This window comes from Nerophis ophidion, linkage group LG01, assembly GCF_033978795.1.
Source record: "Nerophis ophidion isolate RoL-2023_Sa linkage group LG01, RoL_Noph_v1.0, whole genome shotgun sequence".
Taxonomy (NCBI): Eukaryota; Metazoa; Chordata; class Actinopteri; order Syngnathiformes; family Syngnathidae; genus Nerophis; species Nerophis ophidion.
Genome location: NC_084611.1, coordinates 50,129,279 through 50,146,600, shown reverse-complemented (window position 1 = coordinate 50,146,600; position 17,322 = coordinate 50,129,279). Strand labels below are relative to the sequence as shown.

The 17,322-nt window shown below is 39.8% G+C and overlaps 1 protein-coding gene across 2 annotated transcripts in view; it reads left to right on the top strand.

The window, feature by feature from the left end:
- The first annotated feature begins 15,921 nt into the window (after nt 1–15,921).
- Nucleotides 15,922–17,322, top strand: part of LOC133535505 (uncharacterized) — a 17,247-nt gene continuing 15,846 nt past the window's right edge. For both annotated transcript variants that reach the window (XM_061875435.1, XM_061875517.1), the window contains exon 1: nt 15,922–15,993. In XM_061875435.1, coding sequence (XP_061731419.1) covers nt 15,924–15,993 — 70 coding nt within the window. In that variant the 5' untranslated portion in view covers nt 15,922–15,923. The remainder of the gene's footprint in view (nt 15,994–17,322) is intronic.

The window sequence follows — 17,322 nt, the reverse complement described above, 5'->3', positions numbered from 1 at the left end:
GCGATACGGATCAACTGATATGATGATGGACAACGTCTGATCCCGACCATGTCCCAGTTTTTTCCTTCTTCTTTTTTTCCAGGAGGACTGCGAGAAAAGTGAGACTGTGGAGGACTGGCGGGACCGTGGGGAGGTTTGATGTCAAACGTGACCTTTTTTTTATTTTTACATCCTTTTTTATATGAGGACAATCACTTTTCCCTAATTATGACGTCATAGTGAGAGGCTGGCCACTTCATTAGGTACACCTTTCCCCCCTGAACGTACTGTTTCTAATGTTGTGTCCCTCTGTATAATATTGGATTGAATGAATAAATGTTGTATGATGCTGTGTGGAGTAAAACCCCCATTCATAATAAGGTAACAGTTTTTTACCTTGTTAATTTAAGGTACAAATTAAGGTATTTTAAGGTAAAAAAAAATATTTACCTTAATACATTTTAAGGTAACAAGTATTTACCATATTATTTTAGGGTACAAATTAAGCCTTAAAGTAAATAATTTTACCTTAAAATAACTTATTTTAAAAAAAAAGGTAATTATTTACCTTATTATTTTAAGGTACATATTAAGGTAGTTTAAGGTAAAACAATAGTTACTGTGAAGCTTGTGCGGCATAGCGATGCCGGATTTGTTTGTCCAGGGACACATCGGGCAAGAACACAGCTGGAGGTAAGAAATAAAGATTTATTTACCTCAAAACAGGCTAAGAACAAAAGCACTGGTGCAAACAGAAAAGCAAACAAATGGCGCTAGCATGGAAGCTAGGAATACAAACAGATACACTAAACTTGGCACAAAAAGGAAAAACAAAAACTACTTGCATGAAAGCTAGGAATAAAATAAACCGCAGCGCTAGAGCTAGTGAGTACTAGTATCGAAAGTAAGTCATCAACAGTTGCATGAAAGCAAACTAGAGTCCGAGAATGAGTGAACAGAAAAGGCTGGGTTATATAGGATGGTGATTAGTAGAACAGGTGTGCATCTTGAAACCACGGCAGGTGAAAATAATACGTTGCTGTGGAAACAGACTAAGACAGGAACTAAGGAGTCAAACTACAAAATGTGATACAGGAAAGAATCAAAACTACAGAATGGAACAATCTGAGCAGCGGATCGCAACAGCTACCTTATAATTTACCTTAAAAATAATACATTTTAAGATAACAATTATTTACCTACTTTCAAGGAACCTTATTATTTACATTAGGGTAAATAATTTTACTTTAAAATAACTTCTTTGAAAAAAATACCAAAATGATGGGTAACAATTAAAGTTAAAGTACCAATGATTGTCACAATTATTTACCTTATTTACCTTAAAATAATACAATTTAAGGTAAACAATAAGGTAATAAATTGTACTTTAAAATAACTTCTTTAAAAAAAAATACATTTTAAGCTAACAATTAATTACCTTAATAGTTTAAGGTACAAATTAAGGTATTTTAAGGTTAACTATATATATATTATCCATCCATCCATCCATCATCTTCCGCTTATCCGAGGTCGGGTCGCGGGGGCAGCAGCCTAAGCAGGGAAGCCCAGACTTCCCTATCTCCAGCCACTTCGTCTAGCTCTTCCCGGGGGATCCCGAGGCGTTCCCAGACCAGCCGGGAGACATAGTCTTCCCAACGTGTCCTGGGTCTTCCCCGTGGCCTCCTACCAGCTGGACGTGCCCTAAACACATCCCTAGGGAGGCGTTCGGGTGGCATCCTGACCAGCTATATATATATATATATATATATATATATATATATATATATATATATATGACTTCAGAAGAATTCCTTCAGGAAAATTATATATATATATATATTTTTTTTTTTTCCTTCAGGAAAATTATATATATATATGTATATATATATACATATACAATTTTCCTGAAGGAATTTGTAGAAAATGGATGGATGGATGGAATTCTTCTGAAGGAGTCAATAAAGTACTATCTATCTATCTATCCATCCATCCATCCATCCATCCATCCCTCTCTCTCTCTCTCTCTCTCTCTCTCTCTCTCTCTCTCTCTCTCTCTCTATCTATCTAACATTATTATTTACCTTAAAATAATACATGTTAAGGTAATAATTAAACACCTCATTATTTCAAGGTAAATATTATTTACCTTATCATTGACCTTAAAATAACACATTTTAAGGTAACAATTATTTATCTCTTAATTTTAAGGTGAAATTATTTACCTTAAAATAATGCATTTCAAGGTCACAATTATTTACCTTATTTTAAGGTCAAGATGATTTACCTTATTTTTAAAATAATACATTGTAAAGTAACAAACCTTATTATTTTAAGGTAAAATAAAGGTATATTAAGGTAGCAATTATTTTCCTTAATGCAATACATTTTAAAGTAACAATTATGTACCTTATTATTTTAAGATGAAATTGTTTACCTTATTATTTACCTTAATATAATACATTTTAAGGTAACAATAATTTACCCTATTATTTGCAGGTAATAATTATTTACCTTATTTTTAAAATAATAAATTTTATGTAAAAAGTATTTACATTATAATTTTAGGACACAAATGTAGGTATCTTAAGGTTAAAAATAGTAACATTTTTATTTACCTTACTATTTTCAAGTAAAAATGATTTACATTATTTTTAAAATAATGCATTTTAATGAAACAATTATTTACTTTATTATTTTAATGTACAAATTAAGGTAAACAAAGAAATAGTAACATTATTATTTCCATCCATCCATCCATCTTCTTCCGCTTATCCGAGGTCGGGTCGCAGGGGCAACAGCCTAAGCAGGGAAACCCAGACTTCCCTTTCCCCAGCCACTTCGTCTAGCTCTTCCCGGGGGATCCCGAGGCGTTCTCAGGCCAGCCGGCAGACATAGTCTTCCCAACGTGTCCTGGGTCTTCCCCGTGGCCTCCTACCGATTGGACGTGCCCTAAACACCTCCCTAGGGAGGCGTTCGGGTGGCATCCTGACCAGATGCCCGAACCACCTCATCTGGCTCCTCTCGATGTGAAGGAGCAGCGGCTTTACTTTGAGTTCCTCCCGGATGGCAGAGCTTCTCACCCTATCTCTAAAGGAGAGCCCCGCCACCCGGCGGAGGAAACTCATTTCGGCCACTTGTACCCGTGATCTTATCCTTTCGGTCATGACCCAAAGCTCATGACCATAGGTGAGGATGGGAACGTAGATCGACCGGTAAATTGAGAGCTTTGCCTTCCGGCTCTGCTCCTTCTTCACCACAACGGATCGGTACAACGTCCCCATTACTGAAGACGCCGCACCGGTCCGCCTGTCGATCTCACGATCCACTCTTCCCTCACTCGTGAACAAGATTCCTAGGTACTTGAACTCCTCCACTTGGGGCAGTGTCTCCTCCCCAACCCGGAGATGGCACTCCACCCTTTTCCGGGCGAGAACCATGGACTCGGACTTGGAGGTGCTGATTCTCATTACGGTCGCTTCACACTCGGCTGCAAACCGATCCAGTGAGAGCTGAAGATCCCGGTCAGATGAAGCCATCAGGACCACATCATCTGCAAAAAGCAGAGACCTAATCCTGCGGTCACCAGACCGGAACCCCTCAATGCCTTGACTGCGCCTAGAAATTCTGTCCATAAAAGTTATGAACAGAATCGGTGACAAAGGACAGCCTTGGCGGAGTCCAACCCTCACTGGAAATGTGTTCGACTTACTGCCGGCAATGCGGACCAAGCTCTGACACTGATCGTACAGGGAGCGGACCGCCACAATAAGACAGTCCGATACCCCATACTCTCTGAGCACTCCCCACAGGACTTCCCGAGGGACACGGTCGAATGCCTTCTCCAAGTCCACAAAGCACATGTAGACTGGTTGGGCAAACTCCCATGCACCCTCAAGAACCCTGCCGAGAGTATAGAGCCGGTCCACAGCTCCACGACCAGGACGAAAACAGCACCGCTCCTCCTGAATCTGAGGCTCGATCATCCGGCGTAGCCTCCTCTCCAGTACACCTGAATAAACTTTACCGGGAAGGCTGAGGAGTGTGATCCCACGATAGTTGGAACACACCCTCCGGTCCCCCTTCTTAAAGAGAGGAACCACCACCCCGGTCTGCCAATCCAGAGGTACCGCCCCCGATGTCCACGCGATGCTGCAGAGTCTTGTCAACCAAGACAGCCCCACAGCATCCAGAGCCTTAAGGAACTCCGGGCGGGTCTCGTCCACCCCCCGGGCCTTGCCACCGAGGAGCTTTTTAACTACCTCAGCGACCTCAGCCCCAGAAATAGGAGAGTCCACCACAGATTCCCCAGGCACTGCTTCCTCATAGGAAGACGTGTTGGTGGGATTGAGGAGGTCTTCGAAGTATTCCTTCCACCTATCCACAACATCCGCAGTTGAGGTCAGCAAAACACCATCCGCACCATACACGGTGTTGATAGTGCACTGCTTCCCCTTCCTGAGGTGGCGGACGGTGGTCCAGAATCACTTCGAAGCCGTCCGGAAGTCGTTTTCCATGGCTTCCCCGAACTCCTCCCATGTCCGAGTTTTTGCCTCAGCGACCGCTGAAGCCGCACACCGCTTGGCCTGTCGGTACCTGTCCACTGCCTCCGGAGTCCTATGAGCCAAAAGGACCCGATAGGACTCCTTCTTCAGCTTGACGGTATCCCTCACCGCTGGTGTCCACCAGGGGGTTTTAGGATTGCCGCCCCGACAGCCACCAACTACCTTGCGGCCACCGCTCCGATCAGCCGCCTCGACAATAGAGGTGCGGAACATGGTCCACTCTGACTCAATGTTCAGCACCTCCCTCGTGACACGTTCGACGTTCTTCCGGAGGTGGGAATTGAAACTTTCTCTGACAGGAGACTCTGCCAGACGTTCCCAGCAGACCCTCACAATGCGTTTGGGCCTGCCAGGTCGGTCCGGCATCCTCCCCCACCATCGCAGCCAACTCACCACCAGGTGGTGGTCGGTAGAAAGCTCCGCCCCTCTCTTCACTCGAGTGTCCAAAACATAACGCCGCAAATCCGATGACACAACTACAAAGTCGATCATGGAACTGCGGCCTAGGGTGTCCTGGTGCTAAGTGCACATATGGACACCCTTATGTTTGAACATAGTGTTTGTTATGGACAAACTGTGACGAGCACAAAAGTCCAATAACAAAACACCATTCGGGTTCAGATCTGGACGGCCATTCTTCCCAATCACGCCTCTCCAGGTTTCACTGTCGTTGCCAACATGAGCGTTGAAGTCTCCCAGTAGGACAAGGGAATCACCCGGGGGAGCACTTTCCAGTACTCCCTCGAGTGTACCCAAAAAGGGTGGGTATTCTGAACTGCTGTTTGGTGCGTAAGCACAAACAAGAGTCAGGACCCGTCCCCCCACCCGAAGGCGGAGGGAGGCTACCCTTTCGTCCACTGGGTTGAACTCCAACGTGCAGGCTTTAAGTCGGGGGGCAACCAGAATTGCCACCCCAGCCCGTCGACTCTCACTGCTGGCAACGCCAGAGTGGAAGAGGGTCCAGTCCCTCTCGAGAGAAGTGGTTCCAGAGCCCTTGCTGTGCATCGAAGTGAGTCTGACTATATCCAGCCGGAACTTCTCCACTTCGTGGACTTGCTCAGGCTCTTTACCCCCAGTGAGGTGACGTTCCACGTCCCAAGAGCTAGCTTCTGTAGCCGAGGATCGGACCGCCAAGTGCCCTGCCTTCGGCTGCCCCCCAGCTCACATTACACCCGACCTCTATGGCCCCTGCTATGGGTGGTGAGCCCATTGGAGGGGTGACCCACGTTGCCTCTTCGGGCTGTGCCCGGCCGGGCCCCACGGGAACAGGCCCGGCCACCAGGCGCTCGCCATCGTGCCCCACCTCCGGGCCTGGCTCCAGAGGGGGGCCCCAGTGACCCACGTCCGGGCGAGGGAAATCTGGGTCCATGTATTGTCTTCTTCATAGAGGTCTTCGAGCTGCTCTTTGTCTGATCCCTCACCTAGAACCTGTTTGCCTTGCATAAAGCCCCCGGACAACATAGCTCCTAGGATCATTGGGACACACAAACTCCTCTACCACGATAAGGTGGCAGCTCATTATTATTTACCTTAAAATAATAAATTTTAAGGTAACAATTATTTACCTCATCATTTTAAGGTGAAAATATTTCCCTTATCAATATATACCTTTAAAATAATATATTTTAAAGTAAAATTATTACCTTATTATTATTTTCTTTAAAATAATACATTTTAATGGCACAATCATCTACCTTAATATTTGAAGGTATAAATAAGCACCTCAATGTATTCAACTGGAAATGAGACCGTCACGGCCCCCCAGGTTTGGCTCGAAACTTGTAAGACAAATTTGTTTAAGCAATTTGCACTGCTTATTTAAGAAACATGTTTATTATCAATTTAGTAAGAATGTATTTTATCACTCTGTAATCGTGTGTACGTTTATTTGTCATCCCTTTTTATTGAGTCCTTTCTTGTGCAGTATGTTTATTTATTTCTTTATTTGTGTAATCAGGCTGACCTAAGCCATGTGATCATCTTTAATCACACATGCTTTCATATCCTTCTACAGGGTGTATCTTCTTCGATTGTAAGTAGGTACGTCACCACAATTGTGCCACACAGTGTTTTTTTTTTTTTTACAGCATATTGCTGTAAATGTGTGGGGGAGGACGGCACTATCGTGTCTTCACAGTAAAATTTCGGCAACTGATATTTTTTGCGGAAAATCTATTGCCATGTTTACCGTGTACAATGTGATGGACCACTTGCGTCAAGTGGATGTTAGAATCCATTCTCAATTCAAGACTATTCTTGCATTTTGTTAATTTGTTTTTTAATTGTAATGAAAGTTTTTCAAAACAGGTTACATGTTTGAAAAGCTCCGTCTGGTTGTATGGGGATGACTTAAAAAGGTATTTTCAAAGATTAATTATTTTTTGAAAAAAAAAAAAAAAAAAAGATATATATATATATATATATATATATATATATATATATACATTCGGAAATATTTAAAACACATAGTTCAGGGATCGGCAACCTTTTTGACCCATGTCACAAAGTAATGAAGGCAATGGGAGCCGCAAACATTATCGCGAATATCTGCTGGCAGTCACCCAGATATCAAGAATAAGGGCGTGCTATGAAGCCATTGCCTTTGACGCCTTCCACAACATTTACAAACAGCTTGCTAGTACAGTAACATGTTGTATGAGGCTTCCGCAGACACACGCACACGACTGCAAGGCATACTGGGTGATACAGAGTACACTGATGGTTGTGATATAAATAAATTTAACACTCTTACTAATATGCACCACACTAGGAACCCTCACCAAACAAGAATGACAAACTGACAAACCCCTAGCACAAACCCCCCCCCCCCCCCCCCCCCCCACTGCGTCGGTAAGGTGGGCGGGGTTGGGGGCACGGGGGTGTAAAATATAGTCAGGAAGAGTGATGCAAAGGATTCTGGGTATTTGTTGTGTTGCGTTCATGTTGTGTTACTGTGAGGATGTTCTCCTGAAATGTGTTTGTCATTCTTGTTTGGTGTGGGTTCACTGTGTGGCGCATATTAGTAAGAGTGTTAAAGTTGTTTATATCACAACCATCAGTGTACTCTGTATCACCCAGTATGCCTTTCAATCTTGTACGTGTATCTGTGGAAGCCACATACAACATGATGCTGGACTGGCAAGCAGTTTTTACATGTTGTAGAAGGCGTCAAAGGCAATGGCATCATAGCATGCCATTATCCTCATTAACTGGATGAGCCCCAGCAAATTTTCATTTCGTGAGAATGATTGCGGCTCCCATTGTCTTCTTTACTCTGTGGAATGGGTCAAAATAGCTCTTTGAGTGGTAAAAGTTGCCGATCCCTGGGTGTTGACATGTACAGTATTATGAGGGTGTTGTCATGTACAGTATTTTTGAGGGTGTTGACATGTACAGTATTATGAGGGTGTTGTCATGTACAGTATTTTTGAGGGGGTTGACATGTACAGTATTATGAGGGTGTTGTCATGTACAGAATTATTGAGGGTGTTGACATGTACAGTATTATGAGGGTGTTGTCATGTACAGTATTTTTGACGGTGTTGACATGTACAGTATTATGAGGGTGTTGTGATGTACAGTATTATTGAGGGTGTTGACATGTACATTATTATGAGGGTGTTGACATGTACAGTATTATTGTGGGTGTTGACATGTACAGTATTATGAGGGTGTTGTCATGTACAGTATTTTTGAGGGTGTTGACATATACAGTATTATTGAGGGTGTTGTTATGTACAGTATTATGAGGGTGTTGTCATGTACAGTATATTTGAGGGTGTTGACATGTACAGTATTATGAGGGTGTTGTCATGTACAGTATTATTGAGGGTGTTGTCATATAGAGTGTTATTGAGGTTGTTGTCATGTACAGTATTATTGACGGTGTTGTCATGTACAGTATTATTGAGGGTGTTGACATGTACAGTATTATGAGGTTGTTATCATGTACAGTATTTTTGAGGGTGTTGTCATGTACAGTATTATTGAGGGTGTTGACATGTACAGTATTATGAGGTTGTTGTCATGTACAGTATTTTTGAGGGTGTTGACATGTACAGTATTATGAGGGTGTTATCATGTACCGTTTTATGAGGGTGTTGTCATGTACAGTATTTTTGAGGGTGTTGAGCAAAACAGTATTATGAGGGTGTTGTCATGTACAGTATTTTTTAGGGGGTTGACATGTACAGTATTATGTGGGCCTACCGAGGATGTCGTAGTCGTTTGTGTTGTGGTTTGTGCATCCCTTTGAGGCAGTAGTGATTTAGGGCTATATAAATGAACATTGATTGATTGATTGATATTATGAGGGTGTTGTCATGTACAGTATTTTTGAGGGTGTTGACATGTACAATATTATGAGGGGTGTTGTCATGTACAGTATTATTGAGGGTGTTAACATGTACAGTATTATGAGGGTGTTGTCAAGTACAGTATTATTGAGGGTGTTGACATGTACAGAGTTATGAGGGTGTTTTCATGTACAGTATTATTGTGGGTGTTGATATGTACAGTATTATGAGGGTGTTGTCATGTACAGTATTTTTGAGGGTGTTGACATGTACAGTATTATGAGGGTGTTGTAATGTAAAGTATTATTGAGGGTGTTGACATGTACAGAGTTATGAGGGTGTTGTCATGTACAGTATTATTGAGGGTGTTGTCATGTACAGTATTTTTGAGGCTGTTGACATGTACAGTATTATGAGGGTGTTGTCATGTACAGTATTTTTGAGGGTGTTGACATGAACAGTATTATGAGGGTGTTGTCATGTAGATCATTATTGAGGGTGTTGTCATGTACAGTATTTTTGAGGGTGTTGACATGTACAGTATTATGAGGGTGTTTTCATGTACAGTATGTTAGGGTGTTGACATGTACAGTATTATGAGGGTGTTGTCATATACAGTATTATGAGGGTATTGTCTTGTATAGTATTATTGAGGGTGTTGATATGTACAGTATAATGAGGGTGTTGTCATGTATAGTATTATCGTGGGTGTTGACATGTACAGTATTATGAGGGGCTTGTCATGTACAGTATTATTGTGGGTGTTGACATGTACTGTATAATGAGGGTGTTGTCATGTAGAGTATTATTGAGGGTGGTGTCATGTAGAGTATTATTGAGGGTGGTGTCATGTACAGTATTAATGAGGGTGTTGACATGTACTGTATAATGAGGGTGTTGTCATGTAGAGTATTATTGAGGGTGGTGTCATGTAGAGTATTATTGAGGGTGGTGTCATGTACAGTATTAATGAGGGTGTTTTCATGTACAGTATTATTGAGGGTGTTGTCATGTAGAGTGTTATTGAGGTTGTCGTCATGTACAGTATTATTGAAGGTGTTGACATGTAAAGTATCATTAGGTTGTTATCATGTACAGTATTTTTGAGGGTGTTGACATGTACAGTATTATGAGGGTGTTATCATGTACAGTATTATTGAGGGTGGTGTCATGTACAGTATTAATGAGGGTGTTTTCATGTACAGTATTATTGAGGGTGTTGTCATGTACAGTATTATTGAGGGTGTTGTCATGTACAGTAATATTGAGGGTGTTGACATGTACAGTATTATGAGGGTGTTTTCATGTACAGTATTATTGAGGGTGTTGTCATGTACAGTATTATGAGGGTGTTTGACATGTACAGTATTATGAGGTTGTTGTCATGTACAGTATTTTTGAGGGTGTTGACATGTACAGTATTATGTTATGAGTGTGTTGTCATGTACAGTATTATTGAGGGTGTTGACATATACAGTATTATGTAGGCCTACCGAGGATGTCGTAGTGGTTTGTGTTGTGGTTTGTGCAGCCCTTTGAGGCACTAGTGATTTAGGGTTATATAAATGAACATTGATTGATTGATTGATATTATGAAGGTGTTGTCATGTACAGTATTTTTGAGGGTGTTAACATGTACAGTTTTATGAGGGTGTTGTCATGGACAGTATTTTTGAGGGTGTTGACATGTAGAGTATTAGGAGGGTGTTGTCATGTACAGTATTATTGAGGGTGTTGACATGTACAGTATTATTGAGGGTGTTGTCATGTACAGTATTATGAGGGTGTTTGACATGTACAGTATTATGAGGTTGTTGTCATGTACAGTATTTTTGAGGGTGTTGACATGTACAGTATTATGTTATGAGTGTGTTGTCATGTACAGTATTATTGAGGGTGTTGTCATGTACAGTATTATTGAGGGTGTTGACATGTACAGAGTTATTGAGGGTGTTGTCTTGTACAGTATTATGAGGGTGTTGTCATGTACAGTATTATTGAGGGTTTTGACATGTACAGTATTATGAGGGTCTTGTCATGTACAGTTTTATTGAGGGTTTTGACATATACAGTATTATTGAGGGTGTTGACATGTACAGTGTTATTGAGGGTGTTGTCATGTACAGTGTTATTGAGGGTGTTGTTTTGTACAGTATTATTGAGGGTTTTGACATGGATAGTATTATTGAGGGTGTTGACATGTACAGTATTATGAGGATGTTGTCATGTACAGTATTATTGAGGGTTTTGACATGTACAGTATTATGAGGGTGTTGTCATGTACAGTATTATTGAGGGTTTTGACATGTACAGTATTATTGAGGCTGTTGACATGTACAGTATTATTGAGGGTTTTGACATGTACAGTATTATTGAGTGTGTTGACATGTACAGTATTATTGAGGGTTTTGACATGTACAGTATTATTGAGGGGTTTGACATGTACAGTATTATTGAGGGTGTTGACATGTACAGTATTATGAGGGTGTTGTCATGTACAGTACTTTTCAGGGTGTTGACATTTACAGTATTATGAGGGTGTTGTCATGTACAGTATTATTGAGGGTGTTGACATTTACAGTATTATGAGGGTGTTGTCATGTACAGTATTATTGAGGGTGTTGACATGTACAGTGTTATGAGGGTGTTGTCATGTACAGTATTATTGAGGGTTTTTACATGTACAGTATTATGAGGGTGTTGTCATGTACAGTATTATTGAGGGTGTTGTCATGTACAGTATTATTGAGGGTTTTGACATGGACAGTATTATTGAGGGTGTTGACATGTACAGTAATATTGAGGGTGTTGACATTTACAGTATTATGAGGGTGTTGTCATGTACAGTATTGAGGGTTTTGACATGTACAGTATTATGAGGGTGTTGACATGTACAGTATTATTGAGGGTGTTGTCATGTACAGTGTTATTGAGGGTGTTGTCATGTACAGTATTATTGAGGGTTTTGACATGGACAGTATTATTGAGGGTGTTGACATGTACAGTAATATTGAGGGTGTTGACATTTACAGTATTATGAGGGTGTTGTCATGTACAGTATTGAGGGTTTTGACATGTACAGTATTATGAGGGTGTTGACATGTACAGTATTATTGAGGGTGTTGTCATGTACAGTGTTATTGAGGGTGTTGTCATGTACAGTATTATTGAGGGTGTTGACATTTACAGTATTATGACGGTGTTGTCATGTACAGTATTATTGAGGGTTTTGACATGTACAGTATTATGAGGGTGTTGTCATGTACAGTATTATTGAGGGTTTTGACATGTACAGTATTATGAGGGTGTTGTCATGTACAGTATTATTGAGGGTTTTGACATGTACAGTATTATGAGGGTGTTGTCATGTACAGTATTATTGAGGGTTTTGACATGTACAGTATTATTGAGGGTGTTGACATGTACAGTGTTATTGAGGGTGTTGTCATGTACAGTGTTATTGAGGGTGTTGTCTTGTACAGTATTATTGAGGGTTATGACATGGACAGTATTATTGAGGGTGTTGACATGTACAGTATTATGAGGGTGTTGTCATGTACAGTATTATTGAGGGTTTTGACATGTACAGTATTATGAGGGTGCTGTCATGTACAGTATTATTGAGGGTTTTGACATGTACAGTATTATTGAGGGTTTTGACATGTACAGTATTATTGAGGGTTTTGACATGTACAGTATTATTGAGTGTGTTGACATGTACAGTATTATTGAGGGGTTTGACATGTACAGTATTATTGAGGGTGTTGACATGTACAGTATTATGAGGGTGTTGTCATGTACAGTACTTTTCAGGGTGTTGACATTTACAGTATTATGAGGGTGTTGTCATGTACAGTATTATTGAGGGTGTTGACATTTACAGTATTATGAGGGTGTTGTCATGTACAGTATTATTGAGGGTGTTGACATGTACAGTGTTATGAGGGTGTTGTCATGTACAGTATTATTGAGGGTTTTTACATGTACAGTATTATGAGGGTGTTGTCATGTACAGTATTATTGAGGGTGTTGTCATGTACAGTATTATTGAGGGTTTTGACATGGACAGTATTATTGAGGGTGTTGACATGTACAGTAATATTGAGGGTGTTGACATTTACAGTATTATGAGGGTGTTGTCATGTACAGTATTGAGGGTTTTGACATGTACAGTATTATGAGGGTGTTGACATGTACAGTATTATTGAGGGTGTTGTCATGTACAGTGTTATTGAGGGTGTTGTCATGTACAGTATTATTGAGGGTTTTGACATGGACAGTATTATTGAGGTTGTTGACATGTACAGTAATATTGAGGGTGTTGACATTTACAGTATTATGAGGGTGTTGTCATGTACAGTATTGAGGGTTTTGACATGTACAGTATTATGAGGGTGTTGACATGTACAGTATTATTGAGGGTGTTGTCATGTACAGTGTTATTGAGGGTGTTGTCATGTACAGTATTATTGAGGGTGTTGACATTTACAGTATTATGACGGTGTTGTCATGTACAGTATTATTGAGGGTTTTGACATGTACAGTATTATGAGGGTGTTGTCATGTACAGTATTATTGAGGGTTTTGACATGTACAGTATTATGAGGGTGTTGTCATGTACAGTATTATTGAGGGTTTTGACATGTACAGTATTATGAGGGTGTTGTCATGTACAGTATTATTGAGGGTTTTGACATGTACAGTATTATTGAGGGTGTTGACATGTACAGTGTTATTGAGGGTGTTGTCATGTACAGTGTTATTGAGGGTGTTGTCATGTACAGTGTTATTGAGGGTGTTGTCTTGTACAGTATTATTGAGGGTTATGACATGGACAGTATTATTGAGGGTGTTGACATGTACAGTATTATGAGGGTGTTGTCATGTACAGTATTATTGAGGGTTTTGACATGTACAGTATTATGAGGGTGCTGTCATGTACAGTATTATTGAGGGTTTTGACATGTACAGTATTATTGAGGGTTTTGACATGTACAGTATTATTGAGGGTTTTGACATGTACAGTATTATTGAGTGTGTTGACATGTACAGTATTATTGAGGGTTTTGACATGTACAGTATTATTGAGGGTTTTGACATGTACAGTATTATTGAGTGTGTTGACTTGTACAGTATTATTGAGGGTTTTGACATGTACAGTATTATTGAGGGTTTTGACATGTACAGTATTATTGAGGGTGTTGTCATGTACAGTATTATTGAGGGTGTTGACATGTACAGTGTTATGAGGGTGTTGTCATGTACAGTATTATTGAGGGTGTTGTCATGTACAGTATTATTCAGGGTTTTGACATGTACAGTATTATGAGGGTGTTGTCATGTTTACGTTTTATTGAGGGTGTTGTCATGTACAGTATTATTGAGGGTTTTGACATGTACAGTATTATGAGGGTGTTGTCATGTACAGTATTGAGGGTTTTGACATGTACAGTGTTATGAGGGTGTTGACATGTACAGTATTATTGAGGGTGTTGTCATGTACAGTATTATTGAGGGTTTTGACATGTACAGTATTATGAGGGTGTTGTCATGTACAGTATTATTGAGGGGTTTGACATGTACAGTATTATTGAAGGTGTTGACATGTACAGTGTTATTGAGGGTGTTGTCATGTACAGTTTATTGAGGGTGTTGTCTTGTACAGTATTATTGAGGGTTATGACATGGACAGTATTATTGAGGGTGTTGACATGTACAGTATTATGAGGGTGTTGTCATGTACAGTATTATTGAGGGTTTTGACATGTACAGTATTATTGAGGGTTTTGACATGTACAGAATTATTGAGGGTTTTGACATGTACAGTATTATTGAGTGTGTTGACATGTACAGTATTATTGAGGGTTTTGACATGTACAGAATTATTGAGGGTTTTGACATGTACAGTATTATTGAGGGTTTTGACATGTACAGTATTATTGAGGGTTTTGACATGTACAGTATTATTGAGGGTGTTGACATGTACAGTATTATGAGGGTGTTGTCATGTACAGTACTTTTCAGGGTGTTGACATTTACAGTATTATGAGGGTTTTGTCATGTACAGTATTATTGAGGGCGCTGACATGTACAGTGTTATGAGGGTGTTGTCATGTACAGTATTATTGAGGGTTTTGACATGTACAGTATTATTGAGGGTGTTGTATTGTACAGTATTATTGAGGGTTTTGACATGGACAGTAATATTGAGGGTGTTGACATTTACAGTATTATGAGGGTGTTGTCATGTACAGTATTGAGGGTTTTGACATGTACAATATTATGAGGGTGTTGACATGTACAGTATTATTGAGGGTGTTGACTTGTACAGTGTTATTGAGGGTGTTGTCTTGTACAGTATTATTGAGGGTTTTGACATGGACAGTATTATTGAGGGTGTTGACATGTACAGTAATATTGAGGGTGTTGTCATGTACAGTATTATTGAGGGTTTTGACATGTACAGTATTATTGAGGGTTTTGACATGTACAGTATTATTGAGGGTGTTGACATGTACAGTATTATGAGGGTGTTGTCATGTACAGTATTATAGAGGGTGTTGACATGTAGAGTGTTATTGAGGGTGTTGTCATGTGCAGTATTATTGAGGGTTTTGACATGTACAGTATTATGAGGGTGTTGTCATGTACAGTATTATAGAGGGTGTTGACATGTAGAGTGTTATTGAGGGTGTTGTCATGTGCAGTATTATTGAGGGTGTTGACATATACAGTATTATGAGGGTGTTGTCATGTACAGTATTATTGAGGGTTTTGACATGTACAGTATTATTGAGGGTGTTGTCATGTACAGTATTTTGAGGGTGTTGACAATGTAGGCGTGTGGAATCTTCTCACCGTGTTACCAAGCATGAAAATATCATGTATTTATTGTGTCAAATGTAGTTTTGCAGGACAATTTGCACACACCTATTTGCTCCACACGCAATAAAAGTGGAGTTAATTGGTTTTCGGGAAGTGATGAGTTGAAAGCAGACAAAGAAGGCCCAGTGGGATTGGAACAGAGCGGCCTCAGTGTGTGTGCAGGAATCAGGAGAATGCCACTCGTCTGCCCACAACTCCCATCATGCATTGCTGCCTCGCCTGCGTCCTGCTCCGACAGCAGCAAGACAACGCCAACAAATCTCCATCTGCAGGTTAGTAACTCATGCTTTGTATCATTAAATGTTCATGGTTTGAAGTCATTACTGCACAGGTGGGGAGAGTACACACACCTTGTACTTAAGTAAAAGTATCGTTACTTTTGTGAAGGGGTGTCCAAACTTTTTGACTTGGGTGGTTGGGGGGGGGGGAGGGGGGGTGCACATTGGGCTGAAAAAAAAAGCGTTGGTCAAGGATCGAAAAGCATTTACAGTAACATTTATGTGTGTGTGTGTGTGTATATATATATATATATATATATATATATATATATATATATATATATATATATATATATACATATATATATATATATATATATATATATATATATATGTATGTATATATATATATATATATATTGTCATGGCGGGGGGGTTTACACGGGTAACTGCGTAAACCTTTTCTGGACAATGGTAGAAGGTAGGAATATTATTTAATCTTGGCTATCAAACAAAAGAAACAAACAAAAAGGCGCACAAGGCAAAAGCACAACTTAGACAGGACTATGGACGAGAAACAAAACTCACTAAACTGGATCATGAATAAACAGACCTTACTCAGCAGGAAAACGAGCAGCATGAACTATGGTGTGAAAAACTAGCAAGAACTGTCAAAACAGGGCAACGTCGCCACGCACATTAACTGCAAAAGACGGGTTTAAATAACAATCTCTGATTAGAGCAGGTGTGTGATCCAAACACATGAGACAGGTGAAACTAATCAGTTGTCTTGGAAACTAAACCAAACAGGGAAGTGCAAACAGGAACTAAGAGTCCAAAAACTATATATATATATATATATATATATACATATATATATATATATATATATATATATATATATATATATATATATATATATATATACACACACCTGCCATCATGGAAAGAAAAAAAAAATGTAAAAAGAAAAAAAAATAATTATATTTTTATATGTATCCAGTGATTATACTACAAAGTTATTTTCCATTTAACTTCACCAGTTTTAAATTATTTTTTATTCAAAATCGCTTAATTTTCACATTTGCCGTCCACATACTGAGAATTACTTGCGGTGAGTCACAGCCAGCTGAGCCTCCCGTGAATTGCGCAATGACTCGGCTAACTGCTTTCTGCTGTGCAGTGAGACCGTATTTCTATATGAATTATATTATACATTTCCATAGTTTAGTTAGCTGAGGTATATAATGTACAGTGTATTTTGTCAACAACTGTATGTGTGTAACGTATTTCTTGTGCTGGGCAATCATAAAAATTGGCTCCGAAGACGGACTATGTGAGGCACTTGTTCTCCTCCTGGTGGTAGAGGGCGCTAGTGATCAC